Below are 17,943 nucleotides of genomic sequence, written 5' to 3'. Positions count from 1 at the left end.
TTGCGCGGCGCCGCCATGTTGCCTGCGTCGGGCTGCCGCGGGGGGGGGGCGTGTCTCCGAGCCGGAAGCGGCTGTGAAGCGGCCGCGGTGCCACCTCAGGTCAGTGAGTGCGGCCCAGGCGGGTCCCAGCTAGGGGCCCAGGATAGCCGCGTTGAAAGGCCGTGGCGGGGGCGGGCCCGAAAACCTCGGAACCTTGACGCGAGGTGCGTTCGGTGTTGCCAGGTGGGGACCGCTGCTGGCGGCGGACCGGGCCTTGGCGGGAACCCGGGGGCTGCGGGCAGCGGGAGGGCGCTCAGTGACCTCCTACCTGGCGCCGGGGCCGCGTTGCAGCCTCTGCCACGGCGCACTGTGCGGAGCCTGGCGTCCCAACGTTGGACGAGAGCTTAGCCAGGTGTCTGGAGCGTGGGAGTCACCCTCACATTCCTGGTTTACCCGGAATAGCAACATGCCCTGTTCCAGTTGTACCCTATTAAACGCTTCTTAAAGGGCCTATCACCTCCCGGTGAGCTCTGTTCTGTTGAAATACGAGTAATGAAAATTCCTTAAGATACTGAAGAAAACATCACACATAAGCTCGTGGATTTTGCTAAATTACTTAGCGAATAATTGTTTTTGCAGGCCTTTTGAAAAACTAGATTTGAAGGACATTTTACATTTGTGCAGTGCATCTCCCTGAAGATGGTGAAGGTGGGAAATACTTGAAAATGCTATCTTTGTAATAAGATGTAGTAAGAAAAGTAAAAGACAACAACAGAAAAAAGCATGTGATTGGATACTCTGTATGCTGGTGTTATTATTGTCCTGTGTCAGACTTCAGCGTCCAGTACTCACATAGAGTTGAGATGTGCTTTAAATGTAAAATACACCTAAGATTTTCAAAACATGAAATGTTTCTTAAGAGGACCTATTTAAATGCTTATTTAAGATTTATCAGGACCAGCAGTTAGTGTAATGGCTATGTCGCTGGACTCCCTGTAGTCCACTGCAGTTGCAGGCCGAACCTAGTGGCTTAAACTCATGCCGGGGCACGTGTGCATGCCTATCCAAGATACCGAGAGGAGAATGGAGGAGAAGGGATTGCGGTGTGGCCATCCTCCCTGAGGGGTGATTTCTCCCTTTCTATCTCTGTCTTTCTGGCGAATGCACGCGCCCTATAGCAAAAAAAAAAAAAAAAAAGATTTATCTTTCAGTGAGATAGGATGGGCCAGATCTCAGAATCTCTCTAATTAAGAGGCTTCCTTTGTGATAGTGACTATGAACCCTTAACTGGCAGTGTCTTTCTTTTTGCTGCTTTCTATTAATATGAAGTGCCTCCCTTTTCATTCTTCAGTTTTAAAATTGTCTTTAAGATTAGACTTCCTCACCAGCAGGCAAGGTTATTAGACCAAAAGGAAAAAAGGATGTGAAAGTTCTCACTAATAGTTTTTTCACTTTTACATTGATTACATGTTGAAAGTAGTATCAAAATACTATTTGATATATTGGATTAAATAAAATTTTTAAAATTTAATTCCATTTGTTTTTACTTTTTAAATGTGACTACTAGAAAATTTAAAATCACATGATTGATACTGTATCTGTTGGACAATACTGTTATTGATATTCTAGTGAAGATCACAGAATCAACATAACTTTTCTTTTGCTAACAAACCGTTGATGGGAAGTAAACATTGGTTAAACTTGAAGGTGAGGATCACAATATCACCTGAAATTATTGCAAACGCCACTCCCTTTACAAAACCTAGATTTTCAGTGTTTCCAAAATTTGTTTTCCTTTTATTTATAATCATAAATGGGCTTGTGAATGTATACAAGAGAGAGCCAAGAAATGCCCTCCATGGGGGCATGGTCATACTATGAGTTCCTTACTGCAGTCCTCCACTTAGTAGGACCCCGGGCACTCATTTGTAGCTGCACTGTATCAGGTAGAACTGTTGGGAATTTCAGACCTTGGTTGTTGTATGGGACCCAGTTTCTCCTGAGCAGCCCTATCTCTACCAATGGTTTTACATTGACTTCCCGGGCTGTATATGGTAATGATACAAACATCTATGTGATGTGAAGAGCTTGATTCATTTGATTGTCATAAGTTTGTGAGATGGAAATAGGATATGTTCTGTTTTTGAATATTAAGAGACTTGTCAGCATCTAAACTAGTGAATGACTGGAATATTTCTGAGTCCAGGTTGTTTTCTTTCCTCTACAACAGGTTCCTGGTGACAGGTGTTAGTGAATGAGGACCCATCTATATTTTATTTTGGTTTGTGAAAAAATAGATTTTTTTAGAAGGATGGATGCATATGCATCTCTCTATACAAAGCTAGATTCATAATGTCCAACCTGTGCAGTAGCACAGAACCCAGTGTTTAGATTGACTGGTACTTGGTTTAATTCTCTGCTGTCACCATGTAGAAATTTTTAACAGTTTTTTAATAAGGAGGCCCTGTATTTCCATTTTGCACTGGACTCTGCAAAATGTATAGCTGTTCCTTCTCCATGCATTAGTCTAGGATGGAAGTAAGACCTTATGCAAGGACCAAAGTATCTGGTCTTTATCTTCTACATAAAATGAAAATAATTTACAAGATTTAACTCTCAAGTCCTGTGGTTCTTTATGAGTTACTTAAGTCATATTTTGTGGATGTAATATGAATATTTTAAACACAGCATAGAAGAAATGTTGATGACTCTTCATTGAGAGTCATGTACATCATAGAATTTTTAAAATTTTAATAAAAGTTTCCAATTGTGTTTTGTAAGGTAGGTTTTTCCATTTGACATCAAGTTTTCTTACAGTAGACCATTTGTGTAATGAGTAGGGTTGTGGAATGGAAACCTAGATAAAACCATGCTTACTTAGGATTTATTTTTCAATGAGATAGGAGGACAAGCAAGATCTTGGAATATTACCGGGTAAGAGGTTTTGTCTATGACTATGAACCTTTAAATGGTAGTTCCTGTTCCTTCTCTGCTGCTTCCTATTAACATAAGATGACTCTCTTCCTCTTCATTGTTTTGTTAAATTTTAAGTTCTCTTTAATATTGAACTTAACTTCATCACTAGAATGTAGGCTTTTTGAGACCATAGGCCTTATCCAACCCTGTTTACTGCTAGGTTCCCAGCACTTAGAAAGTGCCCATTCAATAGTTACAGAAAAAATGAAGTACGGTGCATTAGAGTAATACTTTCTTAGGATGACCACTTTGATGCTTTTGCCCATCAGTGGAACTAGTTACAACAGTGAGCAGATTTGTTCTTGGTTGGAGCCAACCTCTATTAGAAAGAATAGAAGGTGGAAAAATGAGACGATTCGTCAGTTTGGGGGATAGCATTGTGAGAAGTGTCAAAGGGGCCACTCAGGCATTCATTTAACAAATATTTATTAACTACCAAGTGTCTAGCATTGTGCTGGGTACTAGAAGTATGATAGAAAACAAGATATTTTACCCACTTTTATGGGGTTAAATGTCGAAGAGACAGAGAAAGGAAATTAAAAAGAAAGAATACTATTCACTGAGTTATTTGTCTAAGTAACCAGACTTAGACTAGAGAGAGAATAGAGAGTGGTTGATGTCAAGGAGCAGTATTAACTTGACCAAGGAATGGAATAGTGGTATGCCAAAGACTACCATCATTTGCAAAGATATGGCCTTGAGGGTATATTTAGGAACCAAAAGAACAGTGTAGCTCAAACACAGTTAATAAGGAAAATAGTGTACTTTGAAATGAGAACAGTAGGTAGAGGCCAAAGAAAGGCATTTAGGGTTTTGGAAGTTATTTCGAAGATTTGGAATTCTATAGGAAGAGCAGTTGGAAACCATTTGCAGGTTTTAAGCAGAGTTTGAACCAACTGATCCAGCAACCAGACATATTGTACACCTTAATTTCGTATGGAGTCAACTACAGAGCCTGAGACTGCCCTCAGTCTAATAACATTTGGCAGCTTGAGTGGAGGACAGAAGATAGTGAATAATTGGGTTGGTCTAGAATTGGAGAAAGACAACCAAAGTCGGGGGGAAATGAAGAAATTAAGAGTGCTGGTAAGAATATAATTGAAATCATTTATTTTAGGTTTCAGAATTGTTAAGGAAGAAAATAAAGCCAGTATAAGAATTTTAAATGCCTTTCCTAATTATCTAAATTATGACTCTATAAAATTCTAGACCAGTAATATGTGAGTGAAACTTTTGCAAGATCAGAAAGTAAAGCAATTACGGTCGAGTTGAATTATGTGGTGTATCTTTATTAGAAGGCTGTACCAGGCTCTATATGTGATACTGGTGATACAGACATAAGTGAACCATAGCTTCATCCTCTTAAGAACTAACAACCTGGCCGTATGGATACCAGTTGCACTGAAGAATGCAAGTTATTTATTCTTTTTGAATCCAGGCTAAGACCTCATGCCAGCCTCAGATAAAGATATTTAAATTTTGTAGACAGCCTTTATTACTAAAACACAATTTTTAAACTTAGCTGTTTTTAGTTTGTGTTTAAACTGCTAAAATATTTTAAATATTTAACTTTTCAAAAATGCCATTTTAGGGGACCAGCAGGTGGCATGGTGGTTAAGGTGCTAGATATTCCCACATGGCCGACCAAGGTTCGAGTCCCAGACCTGGCGGCTTCCTTTCTTCCTTTCCCTCTCTCTCTCTCTGTTGTCTCTCTCTGGTCAAATTAAAATAAATGAATGAATAAATAAAATTAAATAAATAATAATTTTTTAAAAAGCCATTTTAACACTTACTCAAAATGTTAAAAATTAGAAACTGCAAGAGCCTTTAATGAGCAATTAACTCATTTTTCCAAAATGCAGTGTGTGTGTACCATTGGTTATAAATGGTATGCTTTTAGATGAAACATAATCAAACATTTGTAATAGTTAAACAGGTTGAACATACCTAATTCAAAAATCCAAAATCTGGGGCTAGCAGGTGGTGTGATGGTTAAAGTGCTGGACATTCCCACATGGCTGACCACAGTTCAAGTCCTGGACCTGGTGGCTTGCTTTCACACTTTCCTTCTCTCTGTGTGTCTGTCTTTCTCTGGTCAAATTAAGATAAATGAATGAATAAATAAAATTAAGTAAATAATTCTTTAAAAAAATCAAAGTCCAAAATCTGAAACTTTTGGAGCACTGACATGATGTCACAAGTGGAAAATTACACACCTGACCTTGTGTAAAGGATCCAGTCAAAACAACTCACATCTTATTTAGTATCCCCAAGGGAAAAAGGACTTTCATAGTCCTCTCTGATATTTCTTCTTACCTGGGGAAAAAAAAAAAGTGAAATGCAATATACAATAAACTTTTAGTCAAAACACATCTTTGTAACAGGAGACTAAAAGTCTGCCATTATTTGTTGCTGTTGTTTGTAAGTATTCTGGTTATGCTACTGTGCTGCTTAGTTAGCCTAAACACATAATGATAATGATATTTCATATATTTTTAAAGAATTTCTAATTTAATTTTTTTAATTTAATTTAATTTTTAATTATTAATTTCCACTTATTGTTGTTGTTATTATCTTTTCAATTTGACTAGAGAGAGAGAAAGGGAAAGTGAGAAATCAAGCCTCCAGGTCCAGGACTTGAACCACGTGGGAATCCAGCATCACCAATCGTCAGACCACTTGCTGGCCCCGATATTTCATATTTTTAACTGTTGATGTACTTACATGTGAATAAGTGTAAAAAAAAAAAAAGATTGCTTATTCTTAGTATGCAAATTGAGAGTCAAGGATGATGGTAATTCCAAAGAACCATACATTGTTCACATGGGTACCTGAGATAGTGACTCCTTTGCTTTCAGTATATACAAACTTTGTTTCATGTACAAAAATGTTTAAGGTATTATGTAAGATTACTTTTAGCCTATGTTTATAAGTTGTATATGAAATATGAATGAAATCTGTGTAAAGACTTGAGTTCCATCCCCAAGATATCATCCATCTGCAGATATTTAAAAGTCAAAATAAATTGAATCATTTCTACTCCCAAGCATTTCATATAAGAAGTACTCAATCCAGATACTTACTTTAGTTTATGTTAGTAAAAATATGGTTAGCATATCGTATCTGTGATTCATAGGCCTAATGATGAAATTAAAGTTTATTTTTCAGATTTTAAAAATTAGTCAATTTTAAGAAAAAATATTAAATATAGGCACAAGTGATACAAGAACAACATTTGGGAAATACGAATCTAAACCACATCTTAAAATGCATAGATGAGAAATCAAAGAGTGTCCCGGCCCGCAGGACAGTCGAACGGGTACCTGGGTGAGGATGGTGAAAAAAGGGACCCACATATAGACACACAAAACTCACACAGAGTGGAGACAAGACGAGGTGCTGATCAAGTCTCGTTTATTAAGGAAGAAGTGCGAGCGTGGGCACCGATTGGTTGCCCTAAATGCAAATGAGATAGACCAGCATGAACCAATTATTGGTATGGGTGGATCTCTCCCATTGCCTAGGAACCCAGCTGTCCCATGGGAGAATGGTTGGTCACATGATTTCTGAGAAATGGTTTGCTGAATGAGGAAGTGAAACCTAAAGGTTTCTAAGATGGCGTACAGCCCCCAAGATGGTGGAGCTCTCAAGATGGCTTCCATATTCAATGCCCTCCACAAAAGGGAATCCTCACATGAGAGCCTTTTCAAGCTATGTGACTAATATATGACAGAGCTAGTAATAAAAGTCAGATTTGCACAGTACCTTTCATTTGTGTTTATTTTACCATATTAGGCTACTGCTGCTTCTTGAGAATTGAAGAGGAAATCTTTCTTAGACCTTGTACTTTAAATCTCCATTGTCTACTATGTTGGCTATGTGTGGCTATTTATATTAAAATTAGTTAAGATTAAGGGGCCAGATTCTTAAGGACAGGTCCCAGTTTTGTGTTCTTGGGCTTCCCTGCACAGGGTAGAAGCATTTATGTGCTTGTGATCTGGGCCAGCTGAGGCTAGGCATATATCTTGACGTGAGAACCTTAGTGGGGGTGCTGTGTCTCTTTTTCTCTTAGTGAAGAAATAAAAACTTAAAAAAAAAATTATTTAAGGGACCAGCAGTTGGGTAATAGCTATGTCGCTGGACTCCCATATAGTCTACCACGGTTCAAGTCCCAGACCCAGTGGCTTAAACTCACGCTGGGCATGCGGGTGTGTGTGCCCAAGATCCTGAAAAGAGAATGGAGGAGAAAGGACTGCAGCATGGCCATCCCCCCGGTGGGTGTTTTCTCGTTTTCTGTCTCTCTGTCTTTCCGGCGAGCTCATGTGCTCTATAGCAAAAACCTCTCCAAAAAAAAAATTTTTTTAATTTGAACTAGTTACATTTCTGTTGCTCAACAGACACGTAGCTAATGGCTTCCATACTGAAGAGCAGATATAGATCATTGACATTATTACAGAAAGTTCTGTTATAGCACTGCTCTAAACTAGTGCTCAGGAACATGATTTATAATGCTTTTAAGTTTTCCCTGGCTCAAAGGGGTGACAGTTTCTAATTTGCTCACCACACTAAAGTTTTTAATAACCCTTAGGTTAAATTGAAGGTACAATTAAGATCATTGATCATGGGAAATAAATACAGTATAGAATTCTCAGATTCCTACCAGCTCATTTTATTGGAGGAAGTGGTTCTTCTTTCTCTCTATCTTATTTTTTTAAATCAATAAATACTGTTTGGGATTTATAGCAGATAGAAAGATGATATATAAGTATATTGTAAGAGTCTTGTATAAAGAATTTCTTGAATTTCCTTAGTTTATTTAGCTTAATAATTATATTCTGTTGATATTTTAAAAGTTCTTTTCTTTATACAGATTTTCCATGAATGGACCTGACTGGACTCTTTGATCACATCAATAAACATGAGTGGTACGAAACCTGATATTTTGTGGGCACCACACCAGGTAGATAGATTTGTTGTCTGTGACTCAGAACTGAGCCTTTATCATGTGGAATCTACTGTGAATTCAGAACTCAAAGCTGGATCTTTACGTTTATCAGAAGACTCCGCTGCTACATTACTATCAATAAATTCAGATACACCCTATATGAAATGCGTTGCCTGGTATCTCAATTATGACCCTGAATGCCTTCTAGCAGTTGGACAAGCAAATGGTCGAGTTGTACTTACAAGTCTTGGTCAAGATCATAATTCAAAGTTCAAAGATTTGATAGGAAAAGAATTTGTTCCAAAGCATGCACGACAGTGCAATACGCTTGCATGGAATCCATTGGATAGTAATTGGCTTGCTGCTGGTTTAGATAAACACAGAGCTGACTTTTCAGTGCTAATTTGGGATATCTGCAGCAAATATACCCCTGATATAGTTCCCATAGAAAAAGTGAGACTTCCAGCAGGTGAAACTGAAACAACATTATTAGTAACAAAACCACTTTATGAGTTAGGACAGAATGATGCTTGTCTTTCACTTTGTTGGCTTCCACGAGACCAGAAACTTCTCCTCGCTGGCCCGATATTTCATATTTTTAACTGTTGATGTACTTACATGTGAATAAGTGTAAAAAAAAAAAAAAGATTGCTTATTCTTAGTATGCAAATTGAGAGTCAAGGATGATGGTAATTCCAAAGAACCATACATTGTTCACATGGGTACCTGAGATAGTGACTCCTTTGCTTTCAGTATATACAAACTTTGTTTCATGTACAAAAATGTTTAAGGTATTATGTAAGATTACTTTTAGCCTATGTTTATAAGTTGTATATGAAATATGAATGAAATCTGTGTAAAGACTTGAGTTCCATCCCCAAGATATCATCCATCTGCAGATATTTAAAAGTCAAAATAAATTGAATCATTTCTACTCCCAAGCATTTCATATAAGAAGTACTCAATCCAGATACTTACTTTAGTTTATGTTAGTAAAAATATGGTTAGCATATCGTATCTGTGATTCATAGGCCTAATGATGAAATTAAAGTTTATTTTTCAGATTTTAAAAATTAGTCAATTTTAAGAAAAAATATTAAATATAGGCACAAGTGATACAAGAACAACATTTGGGAAATACGAATCTAAACCACATCTTAAAATGCATAGATGAGAAATCAAAGAGTGTCCCGGCCCGCAGGACAGTCGAACGGGTACCTGGGTGAGGATGGTGAAAAAAGGGACCCACATATAGACACACAAAACTCACACAGAGTGGAGACAAGACGAGGTGCTGATCAAGTCTCGTTTATTAAGGAAGAAGTGCGAGCTTATATACAGGCTAGTGGGCACCAATTGGTTGCCCAAAATGTAAATGAGGTAACACAGCATGAGCCAATTATTGATTTGGGCAGGATCTCTCCCGTTGCTTAGAAACCCATCCTCTGCGGGGAGAACGGTTGGTCATATGGTTTGTTCAATGAGGAAGTGAAACCTAAAGGTTTCTAAGATGGCGGACAGCCCCCAAGATGGTGGAGCTCTCAAGATGGCTTCCATATTCAATGCCCTCCACAAAAGGGAATCCTCACATGAGAGCCTTTTCAAGCTATGTGACTAATATATGACAGAGCTAGTAATAAAAGTCAGATTTGCACAGTACCTTTCATTTGTGTTTATTTTACCATATTAGGCTACTGCTGCTTCTTGAGAATTGAAGAGGAAATCTTTCTTAGACCTTGTACTTTAAATCTCCATTGTCTACTATGTTGGCTATGTGTGGCTATTTATATTAAAATTAGTTAAGATTAAGGGGCCAGATTCTTAAGGACAGGTCCCAGTTTTGTGTTCTTGGGCTTCCCTGCACAGGGTAGAAGCATTTATGTGCTTGTGATCTGGGCCAGCTGAGGCTAGGCATATATCTTGACGTGAGAACCTTAGTGGGGGTGCTGTGTCTCTTTTTCTCTTAGTGAAGAAATAAAAACTTAAAAAAAAAATTATTTAAGGGACCAGCAGTTGGGTAATAGCTATGTCGCTGGACTCCCATATAGTCTACCACGGTTCAAGTCCCAGACCCAGTGGCTTAAACTCACGCTGGGCATGCGGGTGTGTGTGCCCAAGATCCTGAAAAGAGAATGGAGGAGAAAGGACTGCAGCATGGCCATCCCCCCGGTGGGTGTTTTCTCGTTTTCTGTCTCTGTCTTTCCGGCGAGCTCATGTGCTCTATAGCAAAAACCTCTCCAAAAAAAGAATTTTTTTAATTTGAACTAGTTACATTTCTGTTGCTCAACAGACACGTAGCTAATGGCTTCCATACTGAAGAGCAGATATAGATCATTGACATTATTACAGAAAGTTCTGTTATAGCACTGCTCTAAACTAGTGCTCAGGAACATGATTTATAATGCTTTTAAGTTTTCCCTGGCTCAAAGGGGTGACAGTTTCTAATTTGCTCACCACACTAAAGTTTTTAATAACCCTTAGGTTAAATTGAAGGTACAATTAAGATCATTGATCATGGGAAATAAATACAGTATAGAATTCTCAGATTCCTACCAGCTCATTTTATTGGAGGAAGTGGTTCTTCTTTCTCTCTATCTTATTTTTTTAAATCAATAAATACTGTTTGGGATTTATAGCAGATAGAAAGATGATATATAAGTATATTGTAAGAGTCTTGTATAAAGAATTTCTTGAATTTCCTTAATTTATTTAGCTTAATAATTATATTCTGTTGATATTTTAAAAGTTCTTTTCTTTATACAGATTTTCCATGAATGGACCTGACTGGACTCTTTGATCACATCAATAAACATGAGTGGTACGAAACCTGATATTTTGTGGGCACCACACCAGGTAGATAGATTTGTTGTCTGTGACTCAGAACTGAGCCTTTATCATGTGGAATCTACTGTGAATTCAGAACTCAAAGCTGGATCTTTACGTTTATCAGAAGACTCCGCTGCTACATTACTATCAATAAATTCAGATACACCCTATATGAAATGCGTTGCCTGGTATCTCAATTATGACCCTGAATGCCTTCTAGCAGTTGGACAAGCAAATGGTCGAGTTGTACTTACAAGTCTTGGTCAAGATCATAATTCAAAGTTCAAAGATTTGATAGGAAAAGAATTTGTTCCAAAGCATGCACGACAGTGCAATACGCTTGCATGGAATCCATTGGATAGTAATTGGCTTGCTGCTGGTTTAGATAAACACAGAGCTGACTTTTCAGTGCTAATTTGGGATATCTGCAGCAAATATACCCCTGATATAGTTCCCATAGAAAAAGTGAGACTTCCAGCAGGTGAAACTGAAACAACATTATTAGTAACAAAACCACTTTATGAGTTAGGACAGAATGATGCTTGTCTTTCACTTTGTTGGCTTCCACGAGACCAGAAACTTCTCCTCGCTGGTATGCATCGTAACCTCGCCATATTTGATCTTCGGAATACAAGCCAGAAGATGTTTGTAAATACAAAAGCTGTTCAAGGGGTGACAGTAGACCCATACTTCCATGATCGTGTAGCTTCCTTCTATGAAGGTCAGGTTGCAATATGGGATCTTAGAAAATTTGAGAAGCCAGTTTTAACATTGACTGAGCAACCAAAGCCCTTAACAAAAGTAGCATGGTGTCCAACGAGGACTGGTCTGCTTGCTACTTTAACAAGGGATAGTAATATTATTAGATTGTATGATATGCAGCATACACCCACTCCCATTGGAGATGAAACTGAACCCACAATAATTGAAAGAAGTGTCCAACCTTGTGACAATTACATTGCTTCCTTTGCATGGCATCCAACAAGTCAAAATAGAATGATAGTTGTAACTCCAAACCGCACAATGTCTGACTTCACTGTTTTTGAAAGGATCTCTCTTGCGTGGAGCCCAATTACTTCTTTAATGTGGGCTTGTGGTCGTCATTTGTATGAATGTGCAGAAGAAGAAAATGATAATTCTTTAGAAAAAGACATAGCAACAAAGATGCGCCTTCGAGCCTTATCAAGGTATGGACTGGATACAGAGCAGGTGTGGAGAAACCACATTTTAGCTGGAAATGAAGATCCACAGCTCAAATCACTCTGGTATACCCTGCATTATATCCTTTGCATTGTGAGTTTTGTGAGGTGAATCAGATAGAAATGTTCTTTTTTTAAAATTTATTTATTTTAATTTGACATGAGAGAGAGAGAGAGAAAATGAGAAGGCAAGCTACCAGGTCTGGGACTCGAAACAAGGTCAGACACATGGGAGTCCAGTGCCCCCAGCAACTGGGCCACCTGCCGGCCCCAAGATAGAAATGTTCTTGAAGTTTATTAAAAAGTCAGTCTGTAAACATGCAGGATGTTGTTTTATATGCAGATACATGTTACATAATATGAAATTATGAAGTAAAACTTTGAAACTCTTGGACTTGATATACCTTTTTGTAGATTGTTTAGGAAAAAGAAAAGTATCTCTATAATAAAGTAAAACTACCTTATTGTAAGGATAGCTTTTATTGGCTCCCAATCAAAATAAATTTAGCTTTAACATACTTTATTGTGTATCATTACTAGTATTTCCTATGCATTTAAATACTTATGAAGCAGTATACAGAAGATATGGATCAGAAATCTCCCGGCAACAAAGGATCATTGGTTTATGCAGGGATTAAATCAATTGTAAAATCATCTTTGGGTAAGAAAATTCCATTTTATTTTCTTCATCACTTGTACTTTAATTTTGTCCTCCCTCATTTGGTAGACATTATCTGGTTATCTGAGAATTATATACACAAATATCCTTTTTTTGGCTTTTTCTTTAGATATTTTAGTGAATTGTTGAGTTAAATATATACTCATGTTTATACCCAAAATCTTTTTTGGAAGGATCTTGATTCTTTGAAATGACATTGGCTTTCTTTATTCATTTATTCAGTATTATTTTGTTGAAGACCCTCTTTAAGAGGTTTTACTCAAGATAGTTTATAAGATTCTGGTTGTTACTTTGGGTTTTATTATAGCATCTTGTTTTCTAAAAATTAAGAGGTCAGCAGGTGACATGGTGGTTAAGGCATTGGACTCCCATGTGGCTGACTGTAGTTCCAGTCCTGGACCTAGCAGCTTTAAAATCGTGCTGGGTAGTGTGCGTGGGCCCAAAATCCTAAGAGGAGAGTATAGGGGAAGAGATTGTGTGGCCATCCCCCTCGAGGGGGGTGATTTCTAATTTTCCTTTCACTGTCTCTTCCTTGTGAGCACACATGCCCTATGGCAAAAACCTATGAATTAATTAATTTAACTAATTAATTAAATATTTCTAACTGAAGGAGAATGCTTTTTATTTTGCTGCCCAAATACTTTCAATAGCTGTTTAAAGACAATTACTGTGACAGGAAGTATGGCCTAACCAGAAAGAGCAATATCTAAAATAGTTTTTGATGAATTAGTGTATGAATTAGTGTAACATTGGAGTTGATAAGCATTTAAGAATAAAGTAAAAGTGACAAAAAAGAAAATCAGCTTATTTTTTTAATGACTGCTTTAAACAGCTACTCTTAGACTTTTTACTGGAATTAAATTATGGGTTGTATTAATAATTTCCCCAACCTAGGATTTTTTCTGGAGTTTTCTGTCATAAAATTTGGGCCCCTGGGACCAGCAGTTAGCGTTAATGGCTATGTCGCTGGATTCCCACATAGTTGACTGTGGTTCGTGTCCCAGACCCGGTGGCTTAAAACTCAGTCGGGCGTGTGTGCGTGCATGCCCAAGATCCCGAGAGGAGAATGGAGGAGAAGGGATTGCGGCGTGGCCATCCCCCCTGGGGGGTGATTTCTCACTTTCTATCTCTCTGTCTGTCTCTCTCTTTCCAGCGAGCGCACATGCCCTATAGCAAAAAACTCTCCAAAAAAATAGAAACAAGCTGCTAGAATCAAAGAGTAGTAGAAAAAGAAATAAATTCCGTTTGTTTTTTTAGAGTACTTGTATTGATAGTATACAAGTAATACAAAATACAGATATACTATTTTTTCGAGTAGGTTAAGCATTTTAATTAAATGTTATTATAGTGGGTTTCCTTAAAGAACTTTAAACTGTTTAGTCTACATTGTTAAAAGATGCAGTAGAGTACTTATCTGATCTATTGGGTTATCAGGAAAGTCATGACACATTTTTGCATAGAAAAATAAGTCATTAATTTTCCAATGACCAAGTATTTCATTGTAGTATTTTCTCCAATCAGCCCTCCACAAAAAAATGAAAAAAGCAAACCTTTAACTAGAAAAAAGAATGAGTTTAAAAGGGTAGATATACTGTATATAAATGAATCATGATAACATTATACTGCTTACTCAACAACCCTAATAACCTGCAGCATAGTCATCAAGCAGTGAAATGATCTGCAAGGTCCAGTCGATGTGGCTCATGTAGTAGGTACACTGCTATGCAATGCTGGAGACCACGTGAGAAAGCTAGGCTTGAGTTCTGGGTCTACCTGAGGATTGTGGTGTAAAGACACTATTGAGAGTGTGTTCTCTCTTGCTCTTTCTTTCTCTTTCTCTCAATAAATAAATGAACTTAAAAAATTATATTTAAGCAGACAAAATATGTGATATTCATGCATTTGACTTGCAGGATAGTTCAACCTCTGTTCTGTTCCTTACACAATTTTTAAAATACTCTTAAGAAACTGATTGTTATTAAACTGAAAGAAATAATTTGGAAAAAAAATGGTTTCTTGCTCACATGTCTTAAATTGTTATTTTTACCATTAATTAAATAGTATAAGCTTTGAATCCAGAATTTGAGAGGTGTGAAAATAAACACCTTCTAATAGGAGACTTAAAAAGTTTGTAGTAAAATGGAATTATAAAATATGATTTTATTTTTCAGAAAATTTCCAAAATCGATGCACAGGTTTTCATAACATGCGTTTTCTATGACCTTTTTGAAGACCCCCCTCCATACATACACTACAGCTCCTTGTTCTTGAAATTTAATGACTGAATTAATTATACCTAAACAATTTAAATGTATTTTTCAGAACAAATGCTTTGTTTTACTTTTAAATGTTTTAATTATTCAAAGTTTTCTCATTCTAGTTCTTAAAAATTCACTTTAATAGCTAAAAGTGATACTGACTTTAGACTGACTTCCCTCACAGTTGCAAATAGAATGGCATGCTTCCTCTTTTCAATGTGTAGGATCCTCTTATGGTAAGAAAACTCCTCTTCAAAACTCTTAACAACTTGGCCTGAATTGGCAAGTTTCCAACAGTCAGGTTGAAAATAAATAATTTGGAGTATAACTATGTAGTTATTGTTGAGTTTCACAAATTTAACATAATTTACTTTGAAACTTTTTTATAAAGCTATTGGATATAGTTTAAAATGTGTGTTAATGGAGCTAGCAGGTAGAATAATGATTACGTCACTGGACTCACCATGGCTGACCGGTTTGAGTCCCAGACCCAGTGGCTTGAAACTCAGGCTGGGCACATATGTGTGCTATGTGTGTGTGCTCAAGATCCCACGCAGAGAATGGAGAAGGGATTCCAGCATGGCCTTCCCCCCTGGGGGATGATTTCTCACTTTCCTTCTCGCTGTCTCTGTCTTTTTCTGGTGAGCACACATGCCCTAAGGCAAAACCTCTACCAAAAATAAATGTATTAATGTGGGTATTTTATACTTGCCATAACCTAACAGTTGATCAGGCAAGTTATTTATTAGTATGAATTAGATATGATGAAGAGTTTAGACCTTTATGTTCACTCTTTCTAAATATTTATACTAAATGATTTTTTTTTTTTTCCGAGAGAGCTTTTTGCTATAGGACACATGTGTTCACTGGAGAGACACAGACAGAGAGACAGAAAGTGAGAGATCATTCCCCAGTGGGGATGACCACACTGCAATCCCTTCTGCATTCTCTCGGGATCTGGGCAAACAGCCCTATGCATTCTGTGTGAGTTTTAGGCCACCGGGTCTGGGACTTGAACTGTGGTCAACTATGTGGGAGTTCAGTGATGTAACTATTATGAATCTGCTGGTCCCAATACTAAATGAATTTTTAAAAATGTTTTTAATGCCAGAGGTGGTATGTGTGCGTACGTAAGAGAGAGAGAAAAAAAAAGAGCATGCACATAAGTACGCACCCTTCAGAGGACCTGGTCTTGCTACAGTATTTTTCCTGAACTCTCGTAAGGCCACCATGGTTTGAGTCCCGGACCTGGAAGCTTGAAACACATCGGGTGCATGCCCAGAATCCCAAGAAGAGAATGGAAGAGAAGGGATTGCAGTGTAGACATCCCCCTGGGGAGGGAGTGATTTCTTGCTTTCTGTCTCTCTGTCTTGCCAGTGAGCGCATGTGCCCTAAAACAGAGAGAGAGAGAGAGAGAGAGAGAGAGAGAGAGAGAGAATGAAGTTTCCTGACTTGATGGGGAAAAAGCACGTTGGATCATTTTCATTGTATTTTAACTTTAGTACTTACTTTGAAAGTAGAGAGAGAGAGAAGGTGAAACGAGAACAGCAGCACGTTTCTACTGCATCTCAGGCAGCGGAGACCTTTCAAATAATAAGAAAGATAAGGTTTCTTCCTTCTTACAGCTTATGTTCTCATGGTAGAAGAGATACAACTGAAAAATAAATTAATAAATAAAATAAGGGTGCCAGCAGTGTTTAAGTGCTTGAAGAGGGAGCTGGATCTCACATGGTGAGCAAGGTTTAAATCTGGGCCCTAGTAGCTTGGAAAACACACACACACACACAGCGCACATGTATGCTCACTCAGGATCCTGACAGGAGGAAGATACGGAGAAAAAAGGGACTCTTTGTATGACTGGGCCCTTCTGGAGGCTTTCTCTCTATATATATCTTATTAGTGCATGCTTGCTCTCTAGTAAAACTAAACTATGGAAGCTTATGTTAAGTGCTAAAGGAAGAAAAATAGGTAGTGAGTTAGCAGTGACTCAGCTTAAACCATCTGAGCGTAACTCTTCTTTGGTAACTCAAGAAGCTATTGTACTTAGAAACATGTAAAATACATTTACACGTGTGTGTGTGTCATAGCTCATAATTAAACTGTCATTAAATTGTGGCTGAGAAGATGAGTATCTTAAATACATTCTTGAAATATCTCTCTGTAAAATTGACTTATTTTCAAAATGACAACAAATAAAAATGTTTTCTGTTTTTAGGAATGGCCGAAAGCACCAGACATAATTGGAGTGGGTTGGATAAGCAAACTGATATTCAAAATTTAAATGAAGAGAGAATTTTAGCCTTACAGCTTTGTGGGTGGATAAAGAAAGGAACAGATGTAGATGTGGGGCCATTTTTGAACTCACTTGTACAAGAAGGGGAATGGGAGAGAGCTGCTGCTGTGGCATTGTTCAACTTGGATATTCGACGGGCCATCCAAATCCTGAATGAAGGAGCATCTTCAGAAAAAGGTATTAGGCTTTATTCTAAGGGCTGGGTAGTTCATAGAATAATTCTTTAAAGAAAGAATGCTGATGATTTTCAAATACCTAATTAATATTTTATGTACATTTTTGTTGAATTGTATGTAATATGATACTGATTACAGTGCTATTACAGTATATTGGGACCAAAAGGTGGTTTAGTGGTTAAGGCGCTGAACTCCCACATAGTGAACCGTTGTTCTGGTCCTGGATCTAGTGGCTTGAAACTCATGCCAGGTGTGTGTGCGTGCATGCCCAGAATAACCGAGAGGAGAATGGAGGAGAAGGGATTGCAGTGTGACCATCCCCCCTGGGGGGGAGGGGTGATTTCCTGTGCTCTGTCTCTGTCTGTCTGGTGAGTGCACACACACTAGCAAAATCCTCCCAAAAAAGAAAAAAACAGTATATAACAGCCCATCCTTTTCATTTATGTCTTGATTTTAAGTCTGTAAAAACAAAGACTTCTTAATTTTTTTATTAATATAAAGAAATGCTCAAATGTGTCTATTTTCAACATTTTCTCTCTTAAAGATAGTTCACATACATTTAAAAATATATGTCCTGGGGTCAACAGGTGGTGTCATGGTTAAGGCATTGGC

At 37.7% G+C, this 17,943-nt stretch overlaps 1 protein-coding gene and 1 long non-coding RNA gene across 2 annotated transcripts in view; one reads left to right on the top strand and one right to left on the bottom strand.

The window, feature by feature from the left end:
* The window catches only part of LOC102481294 (uncharacterized), a 13,416-nt gene extending 12,805 nt beyond the window's left edge, over window positions 1-611 (bottom strand). Inside the window, exon 1 of the long non-coding RNA XR_001369863.2 lies at window positions 308-611. This is a non-coding gene — a long non-coding RNA (uncharacterized LOC102481294). The remainder of the gene's footprint in view (window positions 1-307) is intronic.
* Window positions 612-10,666: 10,055 nt separating this feature from the next.
* Window positions 10,667-17,943, top strand: part of MIOS (meiosis regulator for oocyte development) — a 28,988-nt gene continuing 21,711 nt past the window's right edge. The window contains exons 1-3 of the mRNA XM_006170633.2: window positions 10,667-12,005; window positions 12,488-12,586; window positions 17,078-17,332. Of these exons, the coding sequence (XP_006170695.1) occupies window positions 10,712-12,005; window positions 12,488-12,586; window positions 17,078-17,332 (1,648 nt within the window). The 5' untranslated portion in view covers window positions 10,667-10,711. The remainder of the gene's footprint in view (window positions 12,006-12,487; window positions 12,587-17,077; window positions 17,333-17,943) is intronic.

The sequence above is a fragment of the Tupaia chinensis genome, unplaced genomic scaffold (assembly GCF_000334495.1).
Source record: "Tupaia chinensis unplaced genomic scaffold, TupChi_1.0 Scaffold148792_1, whole genome shotgun sequence".
Taxonomy (NCBI): Eukaryota; Metazoa; Chordata; class Mammalia; order Scandentia; family Tupaiidae; genus Tupaia; species Tupaia belangeri.
The sequence above is the reverse complement of the archived record's forward strand: the minus strand, read 5'-3'. Positions and strand labels throughout refer to the sequence as shown.